Source organism: Pinus tabuliformis, chromosome 4_2 (assembly GCF_031772625.1).
Source record: "Pinus tabuliformis cultivar Carrire ecotype Pingquan chromosome 4_2, CPIR1, whole genome shotgun sequence".
In the NCBI taxonomy this organism is placed as follows: Eukaryota; Viridiplantae; Streptophyta; class Pinopsida; order Pinales; family Pinaceae; genus Pinus; species Pinus tabuliformis.
Genome location: NC_142304.1, coordinates 1,138,461,645 through 1,138,478,328, shown reverse-complemented (window position 1 = coordinate 1,138,478,328; position 16,684 = coordinate 1,138,461,645). Strand labels below are relative to the sequence as shown.

General features: G+C 40.5%; 1 protein-coding gene across 1 annotated transcript in view; it reads left to right on the top strand.

Moving 5' to 3' along the window:
• The window catches only part of LOC149173684 (transcription factor GTE1-like), a 213,829-nt gene extending 198,517 nt beyond the window's left edge, over nt 1–15,312 (top strand). Inside the window, exons 5-6 of the mRNA XM_089427973.1 lie at nt 14,792–14,942; nt 15,216–15,312. Coding sequence (XP_089284099.1) covers nt 14,792–14,942; nt 15,216–15,293 — 229 coding nt within the window. The 3' untranslated portion in view covers nt 15,294–15,312. The remainder of the gene's footprint in view (nt 1–14,791; nt 14,943–15,215) is intronic.
• Nucleotides 15,313–16,684: the final 1,372 nt, after the last annotated feature.

The window sequence follows — 16,684 nt, the reverse complement described above, 5'->3', positions numbered from 1 at the left end:
GGAGATGTGGGAAGCTCTTCGACAGGAAGAGATTAGGAGGATGACCAAGGCGGGGAGTAGTGGTAATGGAGTTCGAGTCAAGAAAGAGGAGAAGGAGGATGCGGCTCTAGCATCTGCAGGACAACAAGGGAAGAGGAAGAACAAGGACATCTCCAAGGTCAAGTGCTTCAATTGTGGGGAGCTGGGACATTATGCATGTCAGTGCCCCAGGAAGAAAGGTAAGGGAGAAGCTTCTGATTCAAAGGTAGCTCCAGCTAAGGCGGAGAAAGAGGTCGAGACGGAAGATGATTGTGCCACAAGTGTTCATGCACCTCTAGAGAAGAGGTGGGGAGACATCGAGTTGTAGTCAGGAGGACTACATACTAGGGGCAAGATCCTTGAGGTACCCAAACTATTGGATCACATCCGGCTACGGGAGCCCTAAACGACAATAGCATGATGACAGGTGTCGGATGGAGCAAAGTGTGGTGGAGCGGCAAGGCAAAGCTAGAGTGCAGAACTCTGTAGCAGCGCAATAGAGATTTCAGCAGTGCGAGAGGCACAGAAGAGGTTGCAGCAGCGCAATGGCAACAGAAGGACCACAGGTTAGTAGCAGAAGCAGCTTCAGAATCATGAGGCGTCCAAACTGATCGGGATGTCAGTATTTGGGAGAAGACAGTTACTTACTTCTTGGTAACAGAGTTGCAGTGCAGCAGTTAGCAGTGGCAGTGCTAGGGGTAGCATAGGCAGCATGTTGAGAGGGAGCTACAATACAGATGTAGCAGTGGTAGTGGTAGTGTCATGGGCAATAGTACAGGAAGCAGTAGTGCAAGGGATGTGGGGCAGTAGGCCTAGCATCAACACAGGTACCGATGCGGAGGATCAGTGTGATGTTTCCATGGTGAAGCATTATTAGAGCACATCCTCGCCAAGAGGGAGTGTTGATTTTTTGTAGCATAGGATGTGCTCTAGCCATGAAAATTGGTGGAGAGGCTAAGGCACATGAGATCTCCAAGACCTAGAAATCATTTGGGGAAATTCCAACCGAATGGAGAGATATTAAAATAATTAATATTTTTAATGTGGTTCCTAAGTCTAAACTTAGGAAAATTAAAATATTAATGTGTATTAATATAATATGGGTGAGAAAGTTCTAAATAATGAGGATCAAGCCAGATCTAATCTTAGTCGTTGATTAGGGACTTAATCTCGACCGTTGAATCGTCAACAGGAAAAGTATAAGAGGAGGCTTGAGGGTCAGTTGGAGATACACCAAGTTGATTAGTCAATTCGATTTTCTGGGGCAGGGTTTGCTGAGAAATCGAGTTAGTGATCTATTGCAGCGAGGGGCAGTTCGGCAGGAGGCCGAGAATACATATCAGAGAGGCAGAGAAAGTGCTAGAGATATAGTGCAGAGCCTAGGAACGTTTACGCAGAGGCATCAAGGGTTGACGCATAGGCTGAGGAGGCCAGCGCAGAGGACGCAGAGGGCCAAGAGGCTGACACAGAAACCACAGAGGTTGATGCAGGCAACGCAGAAGACTACAGAGCTGATGCTGGGCTGAAGAGGCTACGCTGAGGTGATTTCGTGGGCCAGACTGAGAGCTGATCAGCTGACGCAGATCCGTAGGAGGTTGACGTAGTCCCTAGAGGGTGGCGTAATTCCAGAAGATAGCTTGGAGCAGCTTTCGCTGTCCAGCTGAGGACCAGTCGAGGTTACTGTGGGGCCAATCATCTTCTTGCTGATTAGCCGGAATATCTGTCTTTGGAAGAAAGGTACTTTTGTCGAGGATAATCTATGAAGGGTGAGCTATTTTTGGCACCCTAGTTGTATTCAGAAATTTTCATAATAATAAAACCCTCTATCTGTTGAATTGGTTTTCACACATTGCGTTTTTCCGAGGACGACTGTCCAAAAATAACAATGCCCCTTGTGTTGTCTCAATTTATTTCAGTTATTGATTTGTATGTTTGTGAAGGCTACAGTGGTGTTTATTTCGATGTTTATATTATTAAATAACTTGTTAATGTAAATAACAAGTAGGAGATAATAAACCAGATGTTGCAGTAGGAGTTTCTGATGTGTTAGATTCATAAATTTTCATAGAGGATTATGACGATATATTTGTATCTATGGCTCGATATACAACCATTGTTCCATAGTTTCTCTTGTTACAAGTCAAGGATGGACTCTTCATCAGATGGACGTGAAAACTACATTTCTTCATGGCATGTTACAGGAAGAAGTGTACGTTGAGCAGCCACAGGGATTTGAAGTAGAGGATTGAAAGACACGTGTTCGCAGGTTAAAGAAGGCATTGTATGGTTTGAAGCAGGGTTTCCGGGGAGCGCACCCCCCTCCCCCCCCCCGCCCCCCCGTCATGCCCCTGCTCCCAATTGGCACTCCAGGCGGGAGCGACTCGGGAGCATGCTCCGGCAAGAAAAAATTCTCCCTGGTTTTTCGGGAGCGTTTAGTCTTTTTTGCAAAAAAGAATTTGCAGTAAGATTCCAAATGCAATTTTTTTTCAAAGAAACAAATAAGTTTTGAGTGGGGCAACCTAATGATCAAGCCTATGGCCCTAGTATTGATATGCGATTCATGGTAATCTTAAATTCTTAAAATAAAAGGATGAAAATGAAGATTAAGGAGAATGGACTTAAATTTTTAACATTACCATGAAATGACTCAGGATGCTTGAGAGTGGTTCCGACCTCATTGGATTTCATATGGAGAAAGTAGAATTTGAGATCTCATTCAAAATCCAACAGACTTATCAGTTTTTCAGGATTTAGGATTGGGGGGATTGCAATGTTTCCGTTGGATTTTGTCATGTATTAGGGTATGGAACTCCTATTTAATCAAGAGAACCAATCCCTCTATGTACGTTGATGTTAGTGACATTGGTTGTCGAACTCCTCTATCATGACCCTCCTAAAAATGTACGCATCACTCAAACAAAATCTTGACTTAACATGCTATGCTTTTTCTATCTTATGTTAATGCTTAGAGGGTGATATTAATGATGAAGATCCCTATATAGATCCAGAGGTAATGACAAAGATGCCTTTGGACATTAATGCTTAGAGGGTGATATTAATGACAAAGATCCTGATTTTCCAACAAGACTAAAAAATTAGACATTTCTTGTGGCGGCAAGGGGCCCAAGCATTAGCAATAGATAATAGATTTACTTGTCTTTTCTAGTTTCTAGTAGTTTTTATAACTATTGACTCTTTCATATTTATTATGATATTTTTTGTAAACAATATAGACAATATAAATTTTAAGTTTGAAGTTGGCAATTATAACTCATTAATAATGAATTATGAATATGACGCTTCATGAAAGTTGAAAGTTGTTTCATTTCATTTCATCTTATAACATTTCATTTCATGTTAGATATTATTTGTTGTAATGGTTACACTTAGCTTACAAGTACAACTTTGGTGATCAATGACGATAAATGTTATATATTGAATTTTGAAAGCTTGAAACTTTAATATTGATGAATCATGAGACTCAATAGGTTGAATGTTATTATGTTACTAACTTGTGGGCGTGGTTGATGAAGATTATAACTTCTAGATGATTGTTGTTATATGGTTCAATTTATGTTTTTTATGTTTTTTATATCTAATTCATCATTCTACATGCTTTTGTTGACATATATGCATCAAAATATAAAAAAATAAAAATATGTATATTATATGAAAAACGCTCTTGGAATCGTTCCCAAACCGGGAGCTTTTGAAAATGTCGCTCCCACTCCCGCTCCCTGTTTTTGCTCCCGCTCCCAAGTGACCTTGGTTTGAAGCAAGCCCCTAGAGCATGTTATGCCTGCATAGATAGTTATTTGGTGAAGCTAGCATTCACAAGAAGTAATGTTGATCCCAACCTCTACTTTAAGGTAGTCCAAGGTATGTCGTTGATTGGTTTTATATGTTGACGATCTATTTTTGACAAGTAGTGAGCCCCTAATGATTGAATGTAAGAGTGAGTTAGCCTCTGAATTCGAGATGAAGGACCTTGGACTCATGCATTACTTTCTAGGCCTTGAGGTGTGGCAAAGGCCTGGTGAGATTTTCCTTTCACAAGGAAAATATGTCGTGAAGTTGTTGGAGAGATTCAGAATGGCAGAATGCAAGTCCTTGCTTGCACCGATGGAAATGAATTTCAACAAGTTATGTGGAGAAGCTGCAAGACCCGATTTTGCAAATCCATCCAAGTAGAGATAGTTGATTGGGGCTTTGATGTTCTTAGTGAACCCCTGTTTGGACATATGCTATGGAGTGACCACGTTGAGTCGATTCATGATCGAGCCTCTCCATGCAAATTGGATCACTGCCAAACACATTTTGAGATATTTGCATGGGAAGATCACACTTGGTCTGAGATATTCTGTCGGAGATGTTCGACTTCATGGATACACCGATGCTGTCTGGGTAGGAAATGTTGTCGACAGAAAAAAGTACGTCTAGATGTTGTTTTAGCCTTGGATCTGCCATGATATCTTGGATGAGCACGAAGCATAAGTTCGTAGCATTGAGTATTGTCAAGGCATAGTACATTGTTGCTAGCATGGCTAGCTGCAAAGCAATTTGGTTAAGGAGGCTCTTTGGAGAGTTATTCGAGCAGGTCCTAAATATTATAGTGATATATTGTGACAACAAAAGGGGGATATGTTTGCCAGAGAATCTCGTATTTCATGACAAGTCCAAGCCCATAGAGATTCAATATCATTTCATTCAAGACATGGTGCAGAGAGGATCCGTTAGACTCCATCACATATCGATAGATGAGTAGACTGCAAATATTCTCACCAAGACTTTGTCAAAAGGGAAGTTCTTGGTCTTCAGAGAGCAGCTTGGACTGATGGATGTGACCCCTCCTGATAAGGGGCATCATTGATCAAGAACACTGAGCCAGCTCTTCCTCCCTGTCTAAGATCCCAGGGTGAGGAATTGAGGAGGGCTCTTGGGGTTAAGGGATCTCTAGATAATAGGGTCATAGATGTTGCTCCCCTATCTATTACCCATAGGGTTGGAGATATTGCTCCCCTATCTTGGTCTTTGCAAAGCATACCCTAGTTGGCATCATACCCACAAGCTAGGCTTGTTGGGATTACCACTCTCCGTTTGGCCAATGGGTTGAGAGTGTACTTGAGGGTGTACAACTCAAGCTGATTATGATGCAGGGGTTCTACCACGACTCTTGAGGGTCATTGTTGGGAAGATCAATGGGAAATAAGATGGGTTGAGATTTTCTCCCCTATATCACCTATTGCTCGATATGTGGTTGAAGATGTTTAGCTCCCCCATGAGATTTTGGGTTGAGATGTCCTCCTCGATGTAGTTTCAGGTTGAGATGTGCTCCCTGATATTGTTTCGGATTGAGATGTGCTCTTCGATGTTATAGAGGGTGGTAGCTAATGCTCCCCGATGATTCTTCTTCTTTAGATTCAAGAATGTTTCAGCAGATAGAGTTGAGCAGAGATGGGACATGATATGATGACAGGATATACATGATTATTACATGATGCAGTTGGAATTTCTCCCTAGCTAAGAGGGACTGTTAATTTGACAGCTCGGTGACAAATTCCAACCATGGGACTAGATTCCTTTTTTCAAGAGAACCAATTTTGATTATTGAAGCGCTCAATTTGGACAAGGGAAAGTGTACTTGTGAAGAAAAGCCCACATATGTACATTTGGACAGGTTGGCCCTAACAGGAGATTGGTCACCCTTGGAAGCCTATAGATACAAGTGACCTCAAACTCATTTGGACATCACCAAGCATCATCTTCTTTTCTTCATTGATTGGTTTGCACAAGTTTGAGGCTAGGTCGAGGAAAGTGGTTCAAATAGGTCCGAAAATATAGGGTCTGAAGCTCACACGTGTTCTAGGGTTTCTGGGTCACAACCGTAGGCTCGTCAAAGGCAATTTTTGGTTGTAACAGTAGGCTTGCAAGCACAAGGGTGCGGTTGGAAGCTCTCAGCCGCACGCATCCTTCTTCCTTCATGCGGTTGAGCTCTAGGGCAGAAATTTGGCAGTTGACCACAGTTGATTGAAGACAGAACAAGTTGACTCTAATCTAGATCGTTGTTGGGAACACATTTCTAAATGTTATTGGGTTATCTTTGCTGGATGATTTTGTATTGGGCTCATTGTACTCTCTGCTAAACATTTTATGACAATCTAATAGAAGAAGAGTTTTCAAAGGGTTTTCCTCCTTATGGGGTTTTTCCCTAGTCTATGACCAAATCTAGTGTGTCTTGTTGATGTGTTGATTGTCTCCCTTATCATTTCATTTACTGTTCTATCTTCAATCACTGTTGATGATTGGAAATACTAATTGTTATTGAAAAGATTGCTAATTGAAGAATTGAATTGGGCTAAAGTAATTGAAACAACATAGAGCAGTGTGAAATTTAACAATTGGAGCATCCTTCAAGTTGGAGTTGGTAAACTAGGGCGTTGGAGCGTCCTTCCAGTTGGAGCTGGTAAACCAGGGGGTTAGAGTTCCCTTTCAGTGGGAGCTGATAAATCAGGGGGTCAGAACCTCCTGCCAACTGTAGCTAAAGAATCTTAGGAGTTGGAACTTCCTATTGATGTAATCTTTAAAAAGACTTATATTAAGAAGTGTTTGGTGGTTTTTCTCTCGAAAGGGTTTCCACCTAAAAATCTCGTGTCTATTGTCTCCGATATTGTGCATTGTTGATGTTGATTTGGGGTAGCATCGGATGTGCTCTAGCCACGAAATTTGGTGGAGAGGCTGGGGCACATGAGATCTCCAATGCCCAGAAAGGATTTGGGCATATTCTAAACAGATCAGGAGATATCAAAATAATTAATATTTTTAATGGAGTCCCTAAGTCTAAACTTAGGGAAAATAAAATATTAATGTGTATTAATATGAATCTGTGTTAGAATGGTCCAAAAGACATGGATCAAGCCAGATCTAATCTTAGCCGTTGATTAGGGACTTAATCTCAACCATTGATATGTCAAAGAGAAAAGTAAACAAGAGGCTTGAGGGTCACTTGGAGAATACACGAGTGATCAGTCATTCTATTCTCTAGAGAGGGGTTTGCTAAGAGAGATAGAATTAGTGATCGGGAGATGTAGCTGAGGGGCATTTGAGTACAGAGAGGCAGAGATAGTGTCGGGAGAGCAGCGTAGTAGCCAAGGAGAGTGACGCAGAGGTAGCCAGGGCTCATGCAAGGCCACGCAGAGGCAGTCGGGAGCGGCGCAGAGCCTCAGAGAGGCCAGCGTTGCTGGCGCAGAGGGCCAGAGGACTGACACAGACCCATCCAGGGTGATGCAGGGCCAACATGGGACAAAGAGGGGCTGACACAGTCCAGAGAGAGGCTGACACTGGGGTTTCTGGGGTAGATTTGTGCTAAGTAGCTATAGGAAGGATTATCCGAGGTTTCAGCTAGGAGATTTGTCAGAAATTGAGAGGTATTACTGCCATGGAAATTCTCTATTGGGTAGGCCAGTTTTGGCACCCAAATTGTACTTTGATATTGCTTAATAAGAAAACCCTCAGATAGTTGCACCAGTTTTCCCACATTGGGTTTTTCCGAGGACATTAGTCCAAAAATAATGGTGTCATATGGTGTATTTGTTTTTGTTTCTTTTAGTTGCTGATCTGTAATATGTTGAGCATGCACTAGTGTATATTTTCAGTATCTACATTGTAAATAACTTGTTAAGGAAAATAACAAGTAGGTAGGAATAAATCAGATAAAGTGCATGGAGGGTTTCTAACTAAGTAAACTTAGAAACTTCAACATGGTATCAAAGGGTGATTGCAGATCACAGGAGAACTAAAAGACATCAACTGAGCGGAGCAATAGCAGCAGAAAACATCTGTCCTGAGGTGACAGAAGTTGTTTTTAGCAGCGTAGAAGCCAAGGAGTGTGATGTAGAGCCAGCCAAGGCCACGCAGAGGAAGCTGGGAACTACGCCAAGCCTCAGAGAGGCCAACATTGTTGATGCAAAGGGCCAGAGGGCTGACGCAGGGCATCCCAAGGCTGACGCAGGGCATCGCAGGGCTGAAGCAGACCCATCTAGGGTGACACATAGCCAGCGTGAGGCAGAGAGGGGCTGACACAGTTCATAGATAGGCAGTTGTTGGGGTCTAGAAGGCTGCAAGAATATTGCAGATTGGAGCTGGTGAGGTATTGTAGTCAGAACAGTACTTGACAGAGCAGGGCCAGAGGAGTTTTTACCCAGGGTTTCTAGTCGAGGAACTCGAATCAACAGTACATTTGCACAAGACGATCAGAGTAGGGGGCATCTCAACAAGCAGCAAAAGGATTTCCAGGAGGGAAATCAGGACTCAGAGGGATTCCAAAAGAGAACTTCCAGACGGGAAGTAGAGACTCAGAGGAGTCGAACAGAGAACTTCCAGGAGGGAAGTAGAGGAGCATCATGGCACTACATGGGGCAAGAGACAAGGATAGACTGGACGGAGCATCGAACTTCGCAGTCTGGAAGGCCAGAATCTTATTCGTGCTTGACAGGAATCATGTCAAGAACTTCACCTTAAAGGTAATAGTTGTCCCAGTCGACCCCAGTGATGATGACAGGTATGGGGAATTGATGGCGAGGGCCAAGTGAATTATCCTTGATAGGGTCAAGGATCATGTGGTACCACACATAGCCGACAAGGAAACGGCATTTGAGATGTGGGAGGCTCTCAAGAAGCTATACCAGCATACTTCTTTGCAGAGAAGAATGCTACTTGAGAATCAGATGAGGTCGTATGAGATCCGAGACCAGTTGACTGCTATAGGGGCGACACTAGATCAGGCGCTAATGGTGAGGATAGCCTTGAATGTTGTCTCAGAAGACTGGGAGGTATTTGTCCAGAGTATACTGGGCAGAGGGACTCTCCCACCTTGGGACGAGATGTGGGCAGCGCTTTGCCAGGAAGAGATCAGACGACAGTCGAAGATGGGTAGCAGCAGCAAGGGGATCAAAGTCAAGCAAGAGGAGGAAGATGTGGCCCTAGCATCTGAGGGAAAGCCGGAGAAGCGGAAGAAGAAAGATCTCTCCAAGATCAAGTGCTTCCATTATGGGAGCTGGGTCATTATGCGACCCAGTGTCCAAGGAAGAAGAGTAAGGGAGAGTCTTCCGAGACTAAGGCCGCGCCAACATGGGTAGAGAAGGAAGTTTTGACAAAGGATGACTGTGCCATGGTGCAAATGTGCCACTTGAGAAGAAGTGGGGAGACATCGAGCTATAGTCAGGCGGACTACAGGTGATGAGGGGCAAGATCCTCGAGGTACCCAGCCTCTTGGATTAGACCTTGCTACGGGAGCCCCGAAGAGGAGTAGCAGGACTGGCTGAGTCGGGTAGAGATGGATGCAGATGGAGCGGCAGAGAGAGCTACAGTGCAGGAGTCCCAAGACAGCGCAAGGCTAGCAGGTTGCAACAGTGCGAGAGGCACAGGAGTGTTGCACCAGTGCAGAATGACACAGAGAGGTGTGCAACAGTGCGAGATGCAAGGAGTTGTTGCAGCAGCGCAAAGGTCAGAGAAGGAGCACTTGTCAGTGGCAGAGGGAGCTTCAGCATCAGTGGGTGTCTCTAGCCCAACAGGGAGGTCAGTTGAGAGATTAGTTACTTACTTCTAAGTAACTAAGTTGCAGTGCAGTAGTGGAAACACGATGTAGCATGATGAGAGGAGGTGCAGTGTGGATGCAGTGCTGGGAGAAAGGACCAGCAACAACTCGGATGCAGAGCGAGCTATCCTACAGATGCAGCAGTGGTAGTGGCAGAACCATGGGCAACAGTACAGGGTGCAGCAGTGCAGAGGATGTTGGGCAGGAAGGCCTAACATCAGCACAGGTACCGATGCCGGATGATCAGAGTAATACTCAATGAGGAGTATTGCTAGAGCATAGTCCTCGCTAAGAGGGAGTGTTGATTTGGGGTAGCATCAGATGTGCTCTAGCCATGAAATTTGGTGGAGAGGCTGGGGCACATGAGATCTCCAATGCCCAAAAAGGGTTTGGGCAGATTCTAAACAGATCAGGAGATATTAAAATAATTAATATTTTTAAAGGAGTCCCTAAGTCTAAGCTTAGGGAAAATAAAATATTAATGTGTATTAATATGAATCTGTGTTAGAATGGTCCAAAAGACATGGACCAAGCCAGATCTAATCTTAGTCATTGATTAGAGACTTAATCTCGGTCGTTGATATGTCAACGAGAAAAGTATAAGAGGAGGCTTGAGGGTCACTTGGAGAATACACCAGAGTGATCAATCATTCTATTCTCTAGAGCGGGGTTTGCTAAGAGAGATAGAATTAGTGATCGGGAGATGCAGCTGAGGGCATTTGAGTACAGAGAAACAGAGATCGTGTCGGGAGAGCAGTGCAGTAGCCAAGGAGAGTGACACAGAGCCAGCTAGGGCTCACGCAGGGCCACAGAGAGGTAGTCGGGAGCTGCAGAGAGCCTCAGAGAGGCCAGCGTTACTGACGCAGGGGGCCAGAAGGCTGACGTAGACCCATCCGGGGTGACGCAGGGCCAGCGTGGGACAGAGAGGGGCTGACGCAGTCTAGAGAGAGGCTGACGTTGGGGTTTCTGGGGCAGATTTGTGCTGAGTAGCTACTGGAAGGATTATTCGGGGTTTCAGCAGGAGATTTGTCAGAAACTGAGAGGTATTACTGCCAAGGAAATTCTCTGTTGGGTAGGCTAGTTTCAGCACCCAGATTGTACTTTGATATTGCTTAATAAGAAAACCCTTAGATAGCTGCACCGGTTTTCGCACATTGGGTTTTTCCAGGGACATTAGTCCAAAAATAATGGTGTCATATGGTGTGTTTGTTTCTTTTTCTTTTAGTTTTTAATCTCTAATATGTTGAGCATGCACTAGTGTTTATTTTCAGTATTTACATTGTAAATAACTTGTTAAGGAAAATAACAAGTAGGTAGGAATAAATCAGATAAAGTGCATGGTGGGTTTCTAACTAAGTAAACTTAGAAACTTCAACAGTTGAATGGTGTTGTTGATTTATGTTTTGATCTGATGCTAATTAATGCTCTAAAAAATAAAAAGTTAGTAATTGAAGAGAAATATGAATTCACCCTCCTCTTAGTATTTCCAACACTAACATCACCCCATCTGACATAAGGCTCTATATTTTTGCGACATGCCATGCTTAAACAACCCAGTGCTCTTGTATAATCATTAATATAATCAACGATGTTTAGTGCATCAAGGTTTTCTTTATACCAATGATATTGGAACTGGTTGATTTGACAATTTTGACACCTAAATTGGCCCGCCTAGTGGCAGAAAACCGGAAAAGGCCGGTAGAAAATTTGTTACCAAACTGGCCAGTTCTGTACAATGCAACCAAGGATCCTCCAAACACAACATATATATAACAATAATATGAGTGGGGAAGTTTTATATTCAACCCTAGGGCCCTATTATTGAAATGTAATTAGTGGTAATGTTAAATTCTTGAAATAAAATTATACTTTTACTTAAATTTTTAACATTACCGTTAATTGTTTCAGGATGTTTGAGAGTGGTTCCAACCTCATTGGATTTCATATGGAGGAAATAGAATTTTGAATCCCACTCAAAATTTAGCAAACTTAACATTTCTAGGATTTCAGGGTTGTAAGGATTGCAATGCTTCCATTAAATTGATTCTATCATGTATGAGGGTATGGAACTAGCAGTTAATCAAGAGCACCAAACCCTCAATGTACCTTGATCTTAGTGGCATTGATTGTTGAACTTCTCTGTCGTGACCTTAGTAATATAGTGTACCCATCACTCAAATAAAATCTCCATTTTACATGTTAAGCTTTTCCTATGTTATTTTAATGCTTAAAAGGTGATATTGATGATGAGGATCCCAATAAACAATGATTTTCATGTATGTAGGTATTTGTTGTAGCATGATTTTGTTTGGATGCTAGAGGCCATCTAGAGTCTCTTTATTGATGTAGTTTTAGTTCAGAGATGCATTGAATTCAGTGCTATTTTGGTTATACGTACCCTTGTTATATATATGAGAAACTTTGCAAATTTTTGTATAGTGGTTTGGATACATATGGATGCACATGAATTTTGAAATTTGAATATTTATGTATTTTTTTATCAACTTATTTTTTTCCATTATGGTTTGGTTCCCAGTTTTGGGGCGACCAATTCAGTTTTGATAACATTGCTTTATACAACTCAACATAAAAATATGCATAATTCCATGCTCATTGTGCAAAGAGGAGCTTTATACAACCCAATATGAGGGAGATGTGTAATTTCATGCTCAACATTGAGCTAATATATGGCATTTTATGTGTGTGTGTGTGTGAGTACTAATAACAAAATATATTTCAATGTCTCTCTTAAATAAAAAATTATATGTGCATATATTAAAATTAACTGGCAGTAAGAAAATCTATCAAAAGTTAAAATATCTCTCCTCTCTAAAGCTCACATTTTAAGGGAAGAGTTAGTGAAAGTTATTGGGTAGCTTGAGATCGAACATTACATAAAGTGGATTACTAAGTGTCAAGGGCATCAACAAGTATAAAATTTGTCTATCTTCAGCATTATCGCTATTTAAAAGTTTTCAGCTATATCTATTATTTACGGGGATAAATAAGTTTGTTTTTTTATATTTAAATTTAAATCACATTCATAGTGGAAGAATCTCATAATGTGGAAATACACTAATGAATTAATTAATTACTAACTAGCATAAATCCATCTTAACTCTGGCTCTATAAAATTCTGAGAGGGATCAAATTTATTAAGGTGCAAAATTTCCTCAAGTTTAACTCCCTTAAAACAGTTTGCATTTCCATAGATTTGATTGTAATGTCCCCATTTTCAGTTTCGTCTATAGTACAGCTAGGATGGATTTTCAAGGTATGTGATGGCCAGGCCATAGGAGCAGGGTTACATCATCAAGAGTCCAAAGGGGTTTTGAGGGATTTTTATGTGATCCAACAACATTCGCTTGGCATATTCTTCATCAAGAGCAGTTCCACACAGCTTGTTTTTGGTTCCGTTGCTCTTTTATAATCCCTATAAAACAAGGTTATTATTGAGCATAACGTAATTAATACGCTTAAGGTGGCATTTTGGGAGGAATATTTGATGGAACACCTTAGTGTAATAGCTTGTTGGAACCAGAATGAGAAGATTTACATGATGAGACGCTGAGAAGTGACTTCCAGTGGCTAGAGAAAATATGGTGAGCGATTTACCATTTTCCCATGGTAAAAGTGACTTTAATTAGTCACTTAATTAAAAAGGGGAAAAGATTAATTAAGGGGAAAAAAGTCAAAAGTGACTTAAATAAATTAAAAGTCACTTAAGATGAAGTCAAGGAGGAGCTTCTAGAATAATAATAAAATAATAAAATAATAAAATAAATTACTTCTAGAAGATTGGAGATTTATCTATTGGGTCTTTAAAAGGAGAAGGAGGATATCATTTGGGACATCTTGGATTGGAGCATGTCTTTGGTGTGGTTTGGAAAACCTAGTTCTCTGCTTTTGTAGCCTCAGGGCGAAAACCCTTAGGTGCTTCAGTGAGAGTGGGTGTGAACCTATCTCTTCCCTTGGTGAATTCATTCAAAATTCAGAAGTTGTACTCATCAATTCAGTTATTTTGGAGGCCTGATATAGTTTGTAGCAAATATTTTTGGGAGGCCATCCTCTCAGCCATTTCCAGTATTGTAGATGTTGTTTTATATTAGTAAAATAAGGCTGAGTTCTTCTGCATGTTTATCTTGTTTATTCTTCAATTGCAGATTATATTTCCAGTTTTCGCCGTTAATTTTATGGTTCAATCTATGCAAATTGTTTATTGAGTTGACAGCATAAATTTCTGAAGCAATATTCCGTGAAATTTGTATTCGAGATATTCCATTGATCCCTCTCAGTTTTTGATAGTCAGAGTTCACATGGATCTATGTACTGTTCAAACCTTGTGGCAAATACTGAAGAAATTAGTGATATATAAGCTTCAAGACTCCATTCCATTTAATGGCCCCTTCGTAGAAGCCAAGACCCAGTGAGTTTGCAATATCATTCACAGAAAGGAGACCTTGAAAATGCTCTATTGGCATGCCCCAAGAATGCATGAGACATTCAAAGTCTCCATCTTCACTTGCAGCTCTTGTACCAAATTTTTTATTTAAACATTCTCTCGTTTTTCCAAGAGAGTCGGATCTAGTTCTACGGATCCCTGATTCTACAGTCGAACTGTTATCATAGAACTAAACCAAAGAGCTTCAACAAGATATCTCAACAAAGAAAACATGGTTTCAATAGACCCGTATACAATAACTTTACCTCAGGAAATGGCTCAAATCAATTTTGAAAGGCAGAAAGCTAAAATATGAGAGAACAATTACGCACAGCTTCAATCGACAATATCACTAATAAAATGCAGAATACACAGAAAATAAGTAAACCAAAGAATCATTCACCATGTGATCAGAAGCACTGGACTAAAATTTTGGCTGAACAATTCTCAATAATAGAAACGAACCATCCCTATACTCTAGTGCTGGTAGCCATACTCATCTCCTCAAACAGACGACTCAACGAATGTCAAAAGTCTTCAAATATCCTCTCATCCCAATGGCTACTTATTCATTCAATGGTTACATAAGTTTGCCTTTAACAACACTCTTCGTCTTTTCAAAAGATTAATCCCAAGTTCATATTGACTTAATGAATACAGTACACTTTTTATCCCAGCAGTGCACAGATATGGATCACGAGATTTGTTGGCTTATTAACTATTTGCTTTCCACTTTTCAGGCCATTGTCAGTAACAGAAAAGAAAGAACTGGTCAACAGAATTCAGCACCTTCCATCTACCGGCCTTAATCGTATTGTAGAGATTATTGCACAGAGGAATCATTCATATAATGTTTCGGCTGAGGAGATTAGGATTGATTTGGACAATGAGGTAAATGCCCACCTTTAAACATGAAAATGAAATATATTCATCTAATCAGAAAACATAAAACTTACCAAAATATATCACAGGAAAGAAAACTTTCAAAGTCTGTTTTATATGGTATGACAAGGGGTAGATTCTGTCAAAGTCATTAGTCTGATAAGTTGTATTAATATTTGTTAGTATAATGGCCAAAAAATACGGTAGATGTCATTATCTTTTCATATTTGAGTTGAATTAAATTAGACAGCTATCAAATATTGAGCTTTGAGAGCATTGCAGGATCCTTCAACATTGTGGAGATTGTACATCTATTTGCAGACAGTTACAAATGCAAGCGATTCTGTTGACAACAGTTAGAATGTCAATTACTTGATAAGGTTCTGGTGAAGTTATGGGAGAGCTCTCTATATATTTACTCATTTTGATGCGGCAATTATGACATGCTAACCATTCTAGTAATGAAGATTTCTGGATGCATTGGAGACTCATTGAAGCTTTGGCAAAGTAACCATCTAATTTCCAAATATAGTTTCTTGTTCAAAGAGGCTTAGTGACTGGTTCAGGAGTTTAGCCAACTTTTGTAGATTTAGGTGTGTGTTTGAGATAAGCTCTCAGTGTTTTTAATCATCTGTACAAAGCTGGCTCAAGAGTCTTCACTCTTAAATTGCATATATTTGTGTTTTTCAAGAATAATTTGGGAAGTACATTACAACTTTTTTGATATTCCAAGTGGACAGCAGATTTGTAGAATTATTCATTTCAAGTTGGCTGTTTTTACTCATATTTTTATGATAAATGTGAGTGTGTTTGCTTAACAAGAAGGAAGTAGATGGCATGTTTTGGTTCTATAACCTAAGATTATCTCCTCGATTTATTTATTTATGAATTTATTTTAAAGATGTAAAAATTGCTGAGTGAGACGAAAAAGTACTTAGTATGTTAGGCTGTGGTCTAGTGGTCGAGACAAGGTGTTGCCATGCCAGTGACCCATCTTTGAATCTTAGTGAGCATAGAGCACTTATCATCGGTATGAGAATGCAAATTTTGACAACCCACATGTGAAAGTGGACTTAACCACAATAAAGTAGAGTTGGGGTTCATAGTTCCCCGCAGATTGAGCTAGCTGTTTACCCTTTGCCAAAAAAATTGCAGAAGTTGCATTGCAGAAGTTGCATAGACATGACCTGCTTTCTTATTAAATTTGATAAAGTTTTGGATTAAAGTGGACAAAAATGTATGTGTTAGGGTCCTACCCTAACTCCCTTATATACTTTATGATGTATGTGGTCATCTTCCTTGAAAAAAGCCAATTATATAATTGGTTAATAGTCATTCATTGTAAAAAGGGTCATTTTTCTTAATAGAGTCCAAATTGGATTGTTGGCCCTCATTATAATGGATCCATAAAGAGTTAAGTTTCTTTATAGATATCTATATATTGAGTAGAAGGCTATGTAATGTTTTGTCAAGAATTGTTATTGTATTTGAGCACTGCTCTTGGAGGTCACCCCCTCGAAGAGACAAGTGACCATAGGTCTCTATTTTATATTATCAAAGAGATCTCTGTTAGGATTTATCTCTCTTTTGTTTTTTCTTGTGTTTTGCACTATATTATATATGATTGCTTTGAAGTTTTGGAATTAAGTGGTATTAGTGTTGAAAATTGGCAGCTAAAGTCAGAATTCTTCATTAACAAATGATGGAGAAAATTCAAATTTTGACTTGTTATGGTCCTATAATTTATAGGA